This window comes from Micropterus salmoides, unplaced genomic scaffold (genome assembly GCF_014851395.1).
Source record: "Micropterus salmoides isolate LMB-PRFRI ecotype aquatic unplaced genomic scaffold, ASM1485139v1 Ms_hic_scaffold_15, whole genome shotgun sequence".
Classification (NCBI taxonomy): domain Eukaryota; kingdom Metazoa; phylum Chordata; class Actinopteri; order Centrarchiformes; family Centrarchidae; genus Micropterus; species Micropterus salmoides.
This window is the reverse complement of record NW_024040596.1, coordinates 23,628,389-23,641,899: the sequence shown is the minus strand read 5'-3', so window position 1 is coordinate 23,641,899 and position 13,511 is coordinate 23,628,389. Positions and strand designations below refer to the sequence as shown.

At 40.0% G+C, this 13,511-nt stretch overlaps 1 protein-coding gene across 2 annotated transcripts in view; it reads left to right on the top strand.

Moving 5' to 3' along the window:
* The window catches only part of LOC119904459 (radixin), a 36,022-nt gene that overhangs the window by 18,970 nt on the left and 3,541 nt on the right, over positions 1-13,511 (top strand). For both annotated transcript variants that reach the window (XM_038721148.1, XM_038721149.1), the window contains 11 exons: positions 2,290-2,373; positions 5,298-5,393; positions 5,743-5,865; positions 6,898-7,049; positions 7,164-7,247; positions 7,340-7,486; positions 8,372-8,468; positions 8,565-8,728; positions 10,355-10,485; positions 11,361-11,521; positions 12,474-12,566. In XM_038721148.1, the coding sequence (XP_038577076.1) occupies positions 2,290-2,373; positions 5,298-5,393; positions 5,743-5,865; positions 6,898-7,049; positions 7,164-7,247; positions 7,340-7,486; positions 8,372-8,468; positions 8,565-8,728; positions 10,355-10,485; positions 11,361-11,521; positions 12,474-12,566 (1,332 nt within the window). The remainder of the gene's footprint in view (positions 1-2,289; positions 2,374-5,297; positions 5,394-5,742; positions 5,866-6,897; positions 7,050-7,163; positions 7,248-7,339; positions 7,487-8,371; positions 8,469-8,564; positions 8,729-10,354; positions 10,486-11,360; positions 11,522-12,473; positions 12,567-13,511) is intronic.

Genomic DNA, 13,511 nt, shown 5'->3' with positions numbered 1-13,511 from the left:
CTTTTGATTTTGTCTGCAGAACATGGGGTGTGTGTGTGTGTGTGTGTGTGTGTGTGTGAGAGAGATCATTGTTTATATTTTTCAGGTCAGTTGAGCTGTCTGTCTTGCATTTTCTGACTGCTGGTTTGTTATGATTGATGCGCTCTGTTGTTAACCTCAGGCGTTACACACACACACACACACACACACACACACACACACACACACACACACACACACACACACACACACACACACACACACACATCCTACTGATGCAGCAGTCTTATCCCTAAGGCAGGCTACAAGTTTTTACTGTACCATTGTTGCCTCTTTCTGGTCTGGTCTTTTCACACTCTCTCTTTCTCTTCCTCTCTTGCTGGGTTTCTTGCTCTCCATCAGGGTTACTTGAGGACAGAGTTAGTTGGTTTCACTACAGCTGGGTTTGTTCACTGCAGTACAGAACACCACAGCACCGTCTAATGTATCACACCTCCAATGGGATAAGGACACACACTCACTCACTCACTCACTCACTCACTCACTCACTCAAATGTGTGATTGCGTATTGGGGCTGAACAGCGACCAGACAGGATTACTATAAGACACTAGTTTGTTTCAGGCCGCAGCATAATAGACATGCATGCACACACATTTCACTTCTGACTGCATGACTTCTAGAATACCTTTCTACACTGGCTTTCTTCTTGGAACTATTTTCTTCTTTCTGCAGCCGATCAGTACTCCAATGCACCTCACTGTTGCTTTCCCAGTGGCAGTAAAACATTCTTTTATTTTATCATCATGAATAATTCAAAATAATGCGTCAATATTTGAATTTTTTTTGCACAGGATAGGAAATATGATGTGTGCCGGGAGGGCAAAAAAATGGCGTAAATGGAATAAGAAGGGCTATTATTCACAGCATGATCAAAGATACACTTATGTAGATTATTATAAAACTTAAAAATAGTATAACTATGAAGGAGATGTTATGCTGTAAGGTAGGAGACAAGTTTGAAGAGCTTGAAAGAGAGGAAATCTGTGAATTAGTTTGGAAATAAGAAAGCAGTATTCTAAAATGAGAAGGTGAAGTTTCTGAAATAGCCACATTGATCTTGTAGCACTGATTCATCCTTTCATCCAGACACTTGTCATGTGATCCTATTTGTTTTATTTTCTCTCATCTATTTGACGAGTCATCCCGTCATATGTTTTAAGCACCCATTTGGCCGTCATTTATTCGCTTGCCAAAGAGGAAGCCTTGTGGTTGTTCTGGTGAAAGCTTACACTCTTTCTTGCTTAAGTGCATATGGCCTGTGGACCCTGAAGAGCCAGTCATTGCCTTTGTAGTTTCTGAGGGCTTCAAGTGGGCATCTCTGCATCGCTGTCTTTCTGTACTCTCATCTTGCAGATACAGTGCATCGTTTATTTTCATATTAAAAATTCATGCGTGGGAATTTAATCATAGTTCATGTGTGGTTAAGGTTAGGCTGCTGGAACTGCTGAGTGGAGCTTTCCTAATCATTTCCCCTCATTGGAGTGAAGTGAAAGCAACTTCCTCTCTGCAGCTTCCTGGCAGAAGGATGAGCAGCGTAAACAGCCGGCGCCTTATATGGACACTGGCTGTAATACAGACTGTGTGTTTGTGTGTGTGTTCACTATGTGTGAAGAATATTTATAGAAGTCTGATAGGAGGACATACGCACAGCTGGCATAAGCTCTCCCAGTAGTGCAACGGTTAGAGGGTCTTTACAAAGCCCTAATATGTTAGGATTCAGGTATTCTTCAACAATCAGCATTACTGTCTTAAACAGTTCCCTAAGTTCATAACGTTGTGTGTGTGTGTGTGTGTGTGTGTGTGTGGTGTGTGTGTGTGTGTTCCAGTGCTGTGTCATGTTTGCATGCTTCTTATAGCAGTAAAGTGAGCTCTTTATCATAAATTGTCATACTGAGATCAGTCATACTGATCTTGGCTTATTTGTTCATTCAGATTAAGATTCTGGTCCTAAGTACATCAACATTTTGAGAATGATGTAGATCTATTCATATTCCTGTGTAACACCATTTGCTGGCGAGTCCTTATTGTTTAAGGATCCTTCTCGAGTTCTCTTAATAGGGCACTGTTAGCAGCAGAATGTTACAGTGAAGATGAGACTGGAAAACAACAAAACCAGGAACAAAGAACATTTTTAGTTTAAATACGGGCTCCATTATGGGCCAAAGTGGTAACTATGCTCACAACCAAACCTTCAACTGTGTCTTATGTATTGATCCATTCATTTAGTTGCATTTTCTCCTTTTCTACAGATCAATGTGCGCGTCACCACCATGGACGCTGAGCTGGAGTTTGCCATCCAGCCCAACACGACAGGCAAACAGCTCTTTGACCAGGTGAGACATGCATTCACTTTGGACCATGGTCCATGAGTAGACTGTGAGGACAAACACTTCTACAGCAGATAGAAGGGTGCAAAAAATACATATAGACGGGAGTAGAGAGTCAGAATTCAAATTCAACTTTGGTCTTTCAGAGTGAACTCTGTGACCTGCTGGAAGAATCAAATTGTTTGTTATCCATTACTAATGAAAAGCAATACTGAGAGTGTGTGTGTGTGTGTGTGTGTGTGTGTGCCAGTGGGTGCTTGGCTGGGTTTAGGTTGGTACTGGTTCTGTGGAAAGATGGCACACAAAGGTGCTCTTTGTCTAAACTGGGAGCTTTTAGGAGACAGTGGATGTACGTGTTGGGTTGATGGTGTGGGTCTGTGTGTGAATGTGTGTCTGGGAAGTAAAAGGGCAGCTTTCAGCATTGTTTCATGTCAGGCTCTAAAGGTTTGTTGGGCTTGTGGCGACAAAATGAAAGAGAACATCTTTCTTTTCTGTTTTTGTTGTTGTTGTTGTTTTGTTGCTTTATAGTATGAGATCAAATGACAGAATTGCTTTTAAGGCTGTGCAAGACAGACTAATGACGTGTTGCTGTGTGAGGGGAGAGTCATGAGAGTCTGTACATTTTATTGTCCAATCAAACTCTGGTGTTCAGACATCAGATTTGTTTGTTTTTCCTCCTGTTGTGGATTTCCACTAATAGCTTTTAGAGTCATACCACTAAATAAGAAATTGTCTTCTGTCTAGTGCATGGCTCTGGGGATGGTTGTCTTAGTTAGCCAGTCCATCACTTTGGTCAAGACTGAAATATCTCAACTATTGAACTGTGTTTGATGAAATTTGTGCAGACATTCATGTTCTCCTCAGTAGGTATTATGAAAGTATCATGTCTTCAACTTAAACAAACTTACTTTACTAACAGTGCTACAATTTGTAGTACTGTAGTAGTCTTACAATTTGGTCAAAATCCAATGACAGCTGCTAATTAGCAAATGTTAGCTTATAACAGCATATTAGTGTTGTCATAGTAAACCTTCTAGTTATTTAATTAGTGAGGGTTCTTTGTAGAACCACAAAGCTATTTTTTTTAAGAACCTCTGAAGAATCATTATTTTTCCTTGAGTAGGGGTTGTTGAAAAAAATAATCAACCACATTGAAGATAGTGAAAATATTCATTGGTTCCGTTTTAATCCCAACCAGACTTGAGGAAGGTGCAAGGCCAACTGACAACTAGGAGAGAGAGGAGTAAAGACAGAAAGTGAAAAGTGAGTGAGCTGACGGGTGTAGAAGTAACGATAGACCTCAGTGGTGGGTGACGCTGTGAAGTTTCAAATGTCCATCATCAACTAAAAATAGACATAGATAAAATAGATATCCCCTCTTTGAAAAAGACAGAATGAGCATTAGCAAAGCACAAAATTAGGTTTTGTTAAAATGATGTGAGATATCCCTGAAGAATACTTTAAGTTTTTGGGAATTTGTAGATCACGAGTGGACGAGGACAGCATGAACAAGTGAGATGGGATACATTACTAATGCTGAACGTGATGCCGGCACTTCAATATGCATATTGAAAACTGATCAGCTTCAACTAGCAGCTTTCCTTCAGCATGCACTTGTTCAGTGTTTTGGTATGAAAACATTCACGTCTCTACATACAGCTCAGGAATTCACATGTCCCTCAGTGAATGGTGAGTTCTGTGATAATGTGTCATGCAAGAGGCGGCCTTCCAATGGTCCTGAGAGCTGTTTCATTTTTAAATTAAATGATGCAGATTCATGTGAATGAAGAGAGAGCTCCATTCATAGTGAGTCTGTGGAGCTAAATATAAACACCCTTAAGCTCACTCAAACGCACACAGAATGATAAAAGGCCTTAGTGAGATAGGAAAGCTTTTTAATCAAACACCAAAATGTAAGCCTCTGAACATGAACACTTTGATGGACCACAATCACACACTTTTAAAGTTATCTTTATAAAGTGTGTGTGATGATAAGTGTTTTTATCATTCATGAAAGTAAGGAGTCCTATTCACTCCCAATGAGCTTGATCTTTCTGCCCCTTTTATGTTGCCCATTTTTTCTCTTCTCTCTTCCACTTATTATTCCTTCTCTCTCATCCCGATGTTCCCAAATCATTCATCCACATTCTAAGGCTTCTAAATTTGCACGCTGAGCTCTCAGCATCTGCGTAGCTGTCGCTGCATACCGCATTCCCAGCCCCACTGGAGGCGCTCTGCGTTTGCGTGGGTGTGTGTGCAAATATGATTGATTGTACAGTTATAATTTCAACGGCGTGTTTAGGATGGGTTTTTCAGTGTGTTTTTGCATTTATTTATGCCTGTGCTTATTCAAAACACATTATTTAATGTGTTTATGTGAGCATGTCTTTCTGAGTGTGAGAGTTAATTAATTATATGGTCAGTGGGTGTCGTCTTATTGACTGTGTAAATCACATTAGGTCCTGGGGAAGCATCTGCATCCCCTCGGGGACTCCCTCACTCTCTCTCTCTGTAAATAGAGGAACGGTTTGTGAATGACAAAGAATGTGAGCGTGTTTGAGAGAGTATGAAGGGAAGACCGATTAAGAAGTGAAGGGGGACGACTCAAAGATGGAAGACAGGGAATGAAAGAAGGGAGAATTCAGAGTGAAGCTTGTTGAGCATCATCAAACTGTTAACTTGCAGTTCTAGAGCAGTTTTCCCACGGTAATGGGATCTCCTATTGCTGATCTGTTTGGATGTGTGTGCATTTTTTATGGCAACATCAATTAATCATAAATAACTGGACACACTGTGTCCTCATCATTTTATGTACATTTGTGTTACAACCATATAGACAACCATATTTAAGACAGAATAGTGTGCTTTGAATTTTTCATCATATCCTGTAAACTGATAAAAACAACAGTGACACATTTGCGTCATTTCAGGTGGTGAAGACGGTGGGTCTGAGGGAGGTCTGGTTCTTTGGCCTGCAGTACACAGACAGTAAAGGCTACGTCACGTGGCTCAAACTCAACAAAAAGGTGAGACACCCTGAACACAACCTATCAAAGATGTCCTGCCCATGTGAACACTTCTAGTTCATTTATTTATTTGTGTTTTTATCATTTGTGCTGATACATTAATTCCCACAACCTTGTGTGTATAATGTTACTTAAATATTCTGTTTTGTAGAAGCTTTAATGCAAAGTGCCTAAAACCAGCATCAGTAAAATGCATCAATCTGTGTATCTTTAATCTTGTTTTAAATGAAACCTCAGATTTCCTCGAGACAGTCGTATGTTTACATACTGTAAATAGATAAATAAATAAATATGATGGCAGGGTGTGAAGGGTGTGAGATGAAATGTCGTGTGTGGGTGTTCTCTCCAGGTGACCCAGCAGGATGTGAAGAAGGAGAATCCTCTGCAGTTTAAGTTCAGAGCAAAGTTCTTCCCAGAAGATGTTTCTGAGGAACTCATCCAGGAGATTACACAGAAACTCTTCTTCCTGCAGGTACTGAAACACTGATAGATTACTGGTCAACAAAAATGATACTAAGAGCAGGTGGACATGAGCTGTGATTTTCAGCTGTTGTCGTGTAAGCAGGATTTCGGATCTTAAGGTGAGAATTTGTCAACTGTCCGGTAAAATAAAAATAAAAAGTTTGTCAACTACTACCGACTATTAGGGCCACTGTTAGACAAAAAATAATAGTAATTGAGACTTTGAGAATTAAGTCATAATTGAACAGGTTGCTTTAAGTCATATGTGCATGTTAGTATTTCCTGGCAGTCTACAGTTATTTAGACTTGTAAAAGCTCTGTGTCACTCCTGCCTCTGGATCCACCTCACTTAGAGGCACGTTTGCTCTAGGACTGCCTCACCGCTCCAGGATGCTTTCCATTGAAGTGGCTGTGGGCTGCACTTTATCGGAGGCACTACTTCTGCCTGATCAGAAGTGTTTTCAGTTAGTTTGGGTTTTCCACTTCCGATGAAGAGCAGCACACTTGTCTCATCCAGTACAGTCCCAAACCAGGTCATATCAGCAGATTAGTAACGTAGGCCAGACGGCCTATAAAGCAAGTAGAGTTAAAATGAATTAATTTAATAGGTGCCATGCACATTTAAAGAGGTTACTTCCCCAAAGAAAAGACACAAAAGATGAGATAGACTAAATCCTAAATCATGCCTACCTGAGTGGTATCAGTACTGAAACTCCAATATTGTATAGTTATTAGTGTAGATAATATAACAATACCCAGCTTTACTCTGCTCTGTTGGAAAAAGGCAAATGTATACATTCTTGTCATAAGTCCCCAAACTTTTTATTATGTCTGTACTACATTTCATGGTGATCCCTCTGAAAGTTCTCAAAATATAAATATTACACTCCTGACAGGCATACTGACAGATGTGACTGCTGCTTTTTTTATGACCTCTAAGGTAGGAAAGGTTGACTGAGCATCTCAGTCATCTCCGCAGGGAAACTCACTGGGGTTCAAACTGCAGGCTACGACTGACCGTGTGTGTGCGTCCTCCCTGCAGGTGAAGGAGGCCATACTGAATGATGAGAACTACTGTCCCCCAGAGACAGCTGTGCTGTTGGCCTCCTACGCTGTCCAGGCCAAGTATGGAGATTACAACAAAGACAACCACAAGCCTGGCTACCTTGCCTCCGACAGGCTTCTGCCACAAAGGTACAGTGTATATGCATATACACAATACTATAGATAATGGCTAAAAGAGAGAATATACTGTAGTATTGTAGTATTTGTTTTATCGTAGTATCTGTGTGTGTGTGTGCCCTGTAGAGTGCTGGAGCAACACAAGCTGACTAAGGAGCAATGGGAGGACAGAATACAGACCTGGCATGAGGAGCACAGAAGCATGCTCAGGTAAGTTTACGAGTATTATGATTTTTGAAGATAAACATTGTTTGTATGTTCATCTGTGTGTCTTGTCTGTCTGTGTGTGTGTGTGCACGCAGGGAGGATGCGATGATGGAGTATCTGAAGATAGCTCAGGACCTGGAGATGTACGGCGTCAACTACTTTGAAATTAAAAACAAGAAGGGCACAGAACTTTGGTTGGGCGTTGATGCCCTGGGACTCAACATCTACGAGCATGAAGACAAGTAATCAGCTCACACATACACACACAGTGGCTACAGACATGACCCCTGGGTTTAAGACTCCTCAAAGGATCACACATAAAGCTGTGGAGTCCCAGGAAGATTAACCCTTTCCTGTGCTGCACAAAATATTATTTATCCCCCTGGAGTCTTCAGTCACGCCGGTGGGATCAGGTCACAGTGTGATCTTACCTTTTTATATTCATATTTGCAAGTTTACATTTGCACCCTTCAATATGCTAGATTGAGCAAACATTTGTTTTAATGTGGTAGGCTATATAAAGGCAACATCAAAAGTATAGGCTAAAATAGCACAAGACTCCTAAGGGTTATTCTGACTCTCCTCAAGTCCTTGCTTTGTTTTATAAATTCTACTCCAGTTGAATTTGATCAGCACTTCATCAAAACTGAAAATAAAGAGGAAGAAATGGAAGAGAAGTTGCTGTCAATGACAACAACAACGCCCACTCACATTGTTTATTTTAGGAAGATTCCCGGCTACAGTTGATACCATTGCAGTTAAGAGGAATATATTTCTTGCGGCAACATGTCCCAATCAATCTATATATATAAAAATGTATTTGCTATTAATAAAATAAATACTATTTAATAATCTGGGAATAATTGAAATAAAAAGGGACTTCTAAGTTAGCACCCACTGTGGAAGATTATGAACTGTAGACTTTCTCAGCTCAGTCAATGACTATGGATTGCATTGGTTTGACTACAGCGCCCTCTTTTGGTGATGAACAGCAACGCTGATAAATAACCTGAAAACATCCTCAATTCAGTTTTTTGGGACATACATTAAAAAAAGTAAACTTTCAAACCATGATAAAACTTTTGTCTTCTGATTGTTAATTAAAAATCTTGTTACTGTTGCCTCAGGTTGTCACCAAAGATCGGCTTCCCCTGGAGTGAGATCAGAAACATTTCCTTCAACGACAAGAAGTTTGTCATCAAGCCCATCGACAAGAAAGCTCCAGTAAGTGTTGGGCTGATGTGCGATTGATGATAATTTTTTTACAATTTTTTTTACTTTTTTTTAATAGCCTCATGTCATCCTTTGTATCTCCTCAAGGACTTTGTGTTCTATGCCCCACGGTTGCGGATCAACAAGCGCATCCTGGCGTTATGTATGGGAAACCATGAGCTGTACATGAGGAGGAGGAAGCCTGACACCATCGAGGTGCAGCAGATGAAGGCTCAGGCCAGAGAGGAGAAGCACCACAAACAGATGGAGAGGTACAGTACACACTGCTTTTCCTAGGGTGTATAGGGTGATCTGGAAGCGCCATCTTTAATTCTTTCCTACTGGGAAGTGATTAAAGATGGTGCTTCCAGATGGTGATTGTTGTTCCGGTTTTTCCAGTATTTTATTTTGGGCTTTTTTGTCTGATCGTAATGGTTTAACAACAGACGTACACACAGGCACAAACACACTCTTGTGTAAATGCGTTAACATGAAAGCATAGGTAAAGTAGTCTTGTGTCATGTGTAAGTTATAATGCTGACACTGGCGAACTGCAAAATGTCAACTCTACTGATTTTTTTCATTCTTTTAAAAAATGAATGAAGAAAAGTCATTCTTTTTTTAAACAAGTGAAAACATTAAAAAGTGTCTCAAAAGCAAATCGAATTTGATTTTTCTAAAATCAAATTTAATTCATTATACTGATGCCCTCCTTATAACTTGTGGTGTTAAAAACACGGACATATCCAGTATTCCCAGCTGCTTGCTTACTGTATGATTAGGGCTTTGAACTAGCAGTCGTTCAAATGCCGTGTGAAGAAGCTAATAATATTTGCATGTAAAATATTTATCAAGAGTACACACATAAATGATTGTCTTTGTTCATGCACTACCAAAGACAATTCAGCATGAGCCTATGTAAACATAAAATGAAGTTACTTAACAACTGGGAATTTGTGTTTCTTTGTTTTTCATTTGCGTAGTCTACAGGGAATGTAAATGAGAGGAAAATGCAACAACAAAATAGAATATTACCTTTCCTTTACTGGCTATCTAAATTACTTCATTTAATGTTTTTTGCTCTGTGAATAACTTACAATAAAATGTTAAAAAATAAAATATGTAAATCAATGACTGCAGGTAGGATTATTGGTCAGTTCCCTTCTCCTAATCCATAGCAGTAGGGGGCAGTGCTGCATTCAAAAACCATGCTGAGGTTTCTCGTCTGCAGAGCTGGGTTTTGTATATCTATGTGTTGGTATGAAAGGCGAGGATCTGATGTTTGTTTTTTTTAAACATCATTCGTGTGGGCTGCTGCTACTGTGGAGACTGCTGCATTCATTTCTGTTTTTGTTGATATTTTTGTTTCACTTGAAGGCATCAATTGTCAAAATGTCCATGTCACTTTCCATTGTCCACAATCTTTGTTTTTTTTTAATGGACTTGTGAAGTTTTAAATGATCCCTTTAGTTAGTAGAAAATTACAAAATACAAAAGTACAACATCATACCACTGTAATCAGACATGAAATTGGATTTCCATTTATCATTTTACCACTCAGCAAAACTGAAATTAACCAAATGGAAGCTGAGAGTGGTTAGTGGGGAGTGAGTGCCGAAAAAATGCCTGAAATATGTCACAAAACTAAATACTGTTCCTACATGTTGGAAGGTTTACATGCACACAATAAACTAGGTTACTGTAATAAATCATGTTACGCAGGAAATCAGAAAACATGTTTACATGAAGGGAAAACAGCAAAGACAGCATTGGGGAAAGTGTCAGACTCAAAACAAAACATTCTGTACATTTTCAGGTTGATTATTTTCATGGTGTTTTAACTTCAGATGATCAACAGATAAGTTACTGGCTGGGTGTGATGCCTGTTGTTTTCACAGAGCGCAGCTGGAGAACGAGAAGAAAAAGCGCGAGCATGCGGAGAAGGAAAAGGAGCGAATAGAGCGAGAGAAGGACGAGCTGATCGAGAGGCTCAGGCAGATCGAAGAGCAGACACAGAGAGCTCAGAAAGGTACGAGTGCATCAACATCAAGAATGTACAGTATGTGCTCCTGTCATTCTATCTTTGTGAGGACCAGTTTGAAATTTAGACCTTGAGGATGAGGATTATTGTGGAAAGTGGACTTTCTGTCCTGTAATTTCTTCAAAGAGTTGTTTAACAACTGTGTCAGAAGTTGGCATTAAAAAAGTTATTGTATCAGAAACTAAATCTCGGGTATCAAATGTGTATGAAGTATAAAAATTTTAATGATACTCCGCCTTGTTTTAATAAATGTTTTTCATGTCTTTTTTTTTATGCTGGATTATTTTTGGGGGCATTTTTTCCTTTATTTGATAGTGACAGGTGTAGAGTCAGACAGGAAAGGAGAAAGCAGAGTGTGACATGCAACAAAGGTTGCCGGCTGGAATTGAACTGGTGAAAGTTGTGGCCGTGTGTCTTCCGCTGTAACCATTAAGCTCCTGGATATAATTTAAAACCAGCACTGATGTTACTTAAAGGTCAGCCAAGAAAAACACAGTCACAATGATGCCTGCTTGCGTGAAAACTAACATCATATCTCCTGTCTCTCTGAATATGCATAAAGTGAACATTAACTGGGAGGAGAAACTTCAGGTAGCAGTAGGCTGCATTTTAAGTGCTTCACATGAATCCTGCTAGTTTACCATGATAACAGTCATGTTGATGCAATAACAGCCCTTGTCACAAGTTATCATTGTGCAAAGAGATTTAAAGAAAGGTATGATTTAGAGTTATGGCGTTTTAAATTAGGGCCATGAAAAGAATGAACATTTCAGGCAAAAACAACTGTTGCAAGTTTACCATTACCACCAGGGGTTTATTCATACGCACGTATTCTGAATGTACTTCTGAATGTATGCGTGCAGAGCTGGAGGAGCAGACTCGCAGGGCGCTGGAGTTGGAGCAGGAGAGGAAGCGGGCAAAGGAGGAGGCAGAGCGGCTGGAGAGGGAGAGGCAGGCGGCAGAGGAGGCCAAGGCAGCGCTGGCTCAGCAGGCTGTCGACCAGATGAAGAACCAGGAACAACTGGTGACTGCACTCTCACATCTATCCCAGCCACTGTTCCCATCTCCAACATTCACTCCTTTTAGTTTAGTGCTTTTGTGCAGGTGAAAATTACACAATTTGAATTCGGGTGGTAACAACTAACATTTACCTTGCAGTCATTTATTTAGTGTTCAGTTTAATATTTTATTAATTTAATGAATCAGGGCTCATAAACAGTGTAGACTCTTAGGCAGCTTAATTATTCAACAAGGTTTTTGTAACAAAGCTACCAAACCACACCACAGTTATCTTATTAGAGGACTGACTAATGCTAATCCCACCGTTTATGTGTTTACAGAGAGTTGGGTTGAGAGCTGGTGACTGTGAAGAACATAGCAAATGATTCACATAATATTTATACTAAACCCATTCAGTGAGCCATCGTGCCTTGTAGGGAAGCATCTCTGTGCTTGATGTTCCACTCATTTATTTAGACGTTTCCATTCTTTGTTCACCTTCCTATATATAATAAGTACATCTGTGCAACATCTACCACCAACTTAGAACAAGTGGAGTAGGATTTAAAATGTTTCTCTTTTCAGAGACACTTTTTATTGTTAAATTTCATTTATTAGTTTGAAGTAAACCTTTAATCACCAATATATGACTAAATGTATAATCATCTTTCCAGGTATCTATTGATTCTTCTTTTACTTATCATTTAAGTTTATTATTGTACATATGTTAAAGTCATAACCAGCAGTGTTATATTTGTTTAGTTCATGGTTACTGATATGTTTACATTGGTCTGTGGTCATGAAAGAAGAATCATTTCTAAAGCAAAACTACCAGTTACTCAAATATGAGAAGTTGCTCATTCTTTCTGTTTCATATTATTGTAAATTGGAAATACCTTTGGGGTTTTGGACAGTTGGTTAAACACCACACTGAGTCCAATTTGGTAACTTTTACTGGCACGTGTTATTTTTTACAGGCTGCTGAGTTAGCGGAGTTCACTGCCAAAATTGCTCTGCTTGAGGAAGCCAAGAGGAAAAAAGAAGATGAAGCAACAGAATGGCAACACAAAGTAATGTAACATGTATATAAGTGTGTCTGTGTGTGTGAGAGAGTTATGTGGCACGCTGGCATGGGATCATGTGTTTATCACTCCCTATGGACTCCTTCTGATTGGTAAATGTAAATGCTCCGTACTTGTATAGCGCCTTTCTAGTCTTTTCGACCACTCAAAGTGCTTTTACACTACATCTGCATTCACCAGTCACACACATTCATACACTGAGCCTAAGTGCTCAAACAGAAACTAGCATTCACACTCATTCATACACTGGCGGAATAGCCGCCAGGGGCAAATCGGGGTTCAGTATCTTGCCCAAGGACACTTCGACACGCAACCAGGGGGGAGCCAGGGATTGAACTGCCGACCTTCCAATTAACGGCCAACCCGCTCTACCTCCTGAGCCACAACCGATCGTGATTGGTCACGGCACCTGCATATTGACAGTGGAACGAGGATGTTACATTGAAACTTTCTGAGTTAGCAGTGACTGCAGGGCAGAGGAAACTTACCCAAAACGGGGGAAATGCAGATATACACAGAAGTGGACAGATAATAATATTGTGCACATACTGTGGTTTGACCTTTTTCACAAGCAAGGGCCACACAATCAGCAGATACGATTAAATGACTTATTGATGATTGAAACAGAAAGATGTACAAGGCTTGCAGTTGCTGAATAGACATTCGGAAGGGGAAGCTGTGATAGGGAAATCCAACGGACCCCCTATAACCCTATGGAGAGGAAGAACGAGATGAGGAGGCAGGACAGAGAAAGGGTGAGGGGGGGTGCAGAATACCAGAGTAAAGAAGAGGAGATGGGAAGTGTGGGTATTTATGGAACTGCTGGCAATGACGTGACTGAGTCAAGTGATTAAGTTGTCCCTCTCCTGAAACTCTGCAAATTTGCGCCACCTAAAAAATATAGACATTGCTTGATGTGCAACATAATCAGCA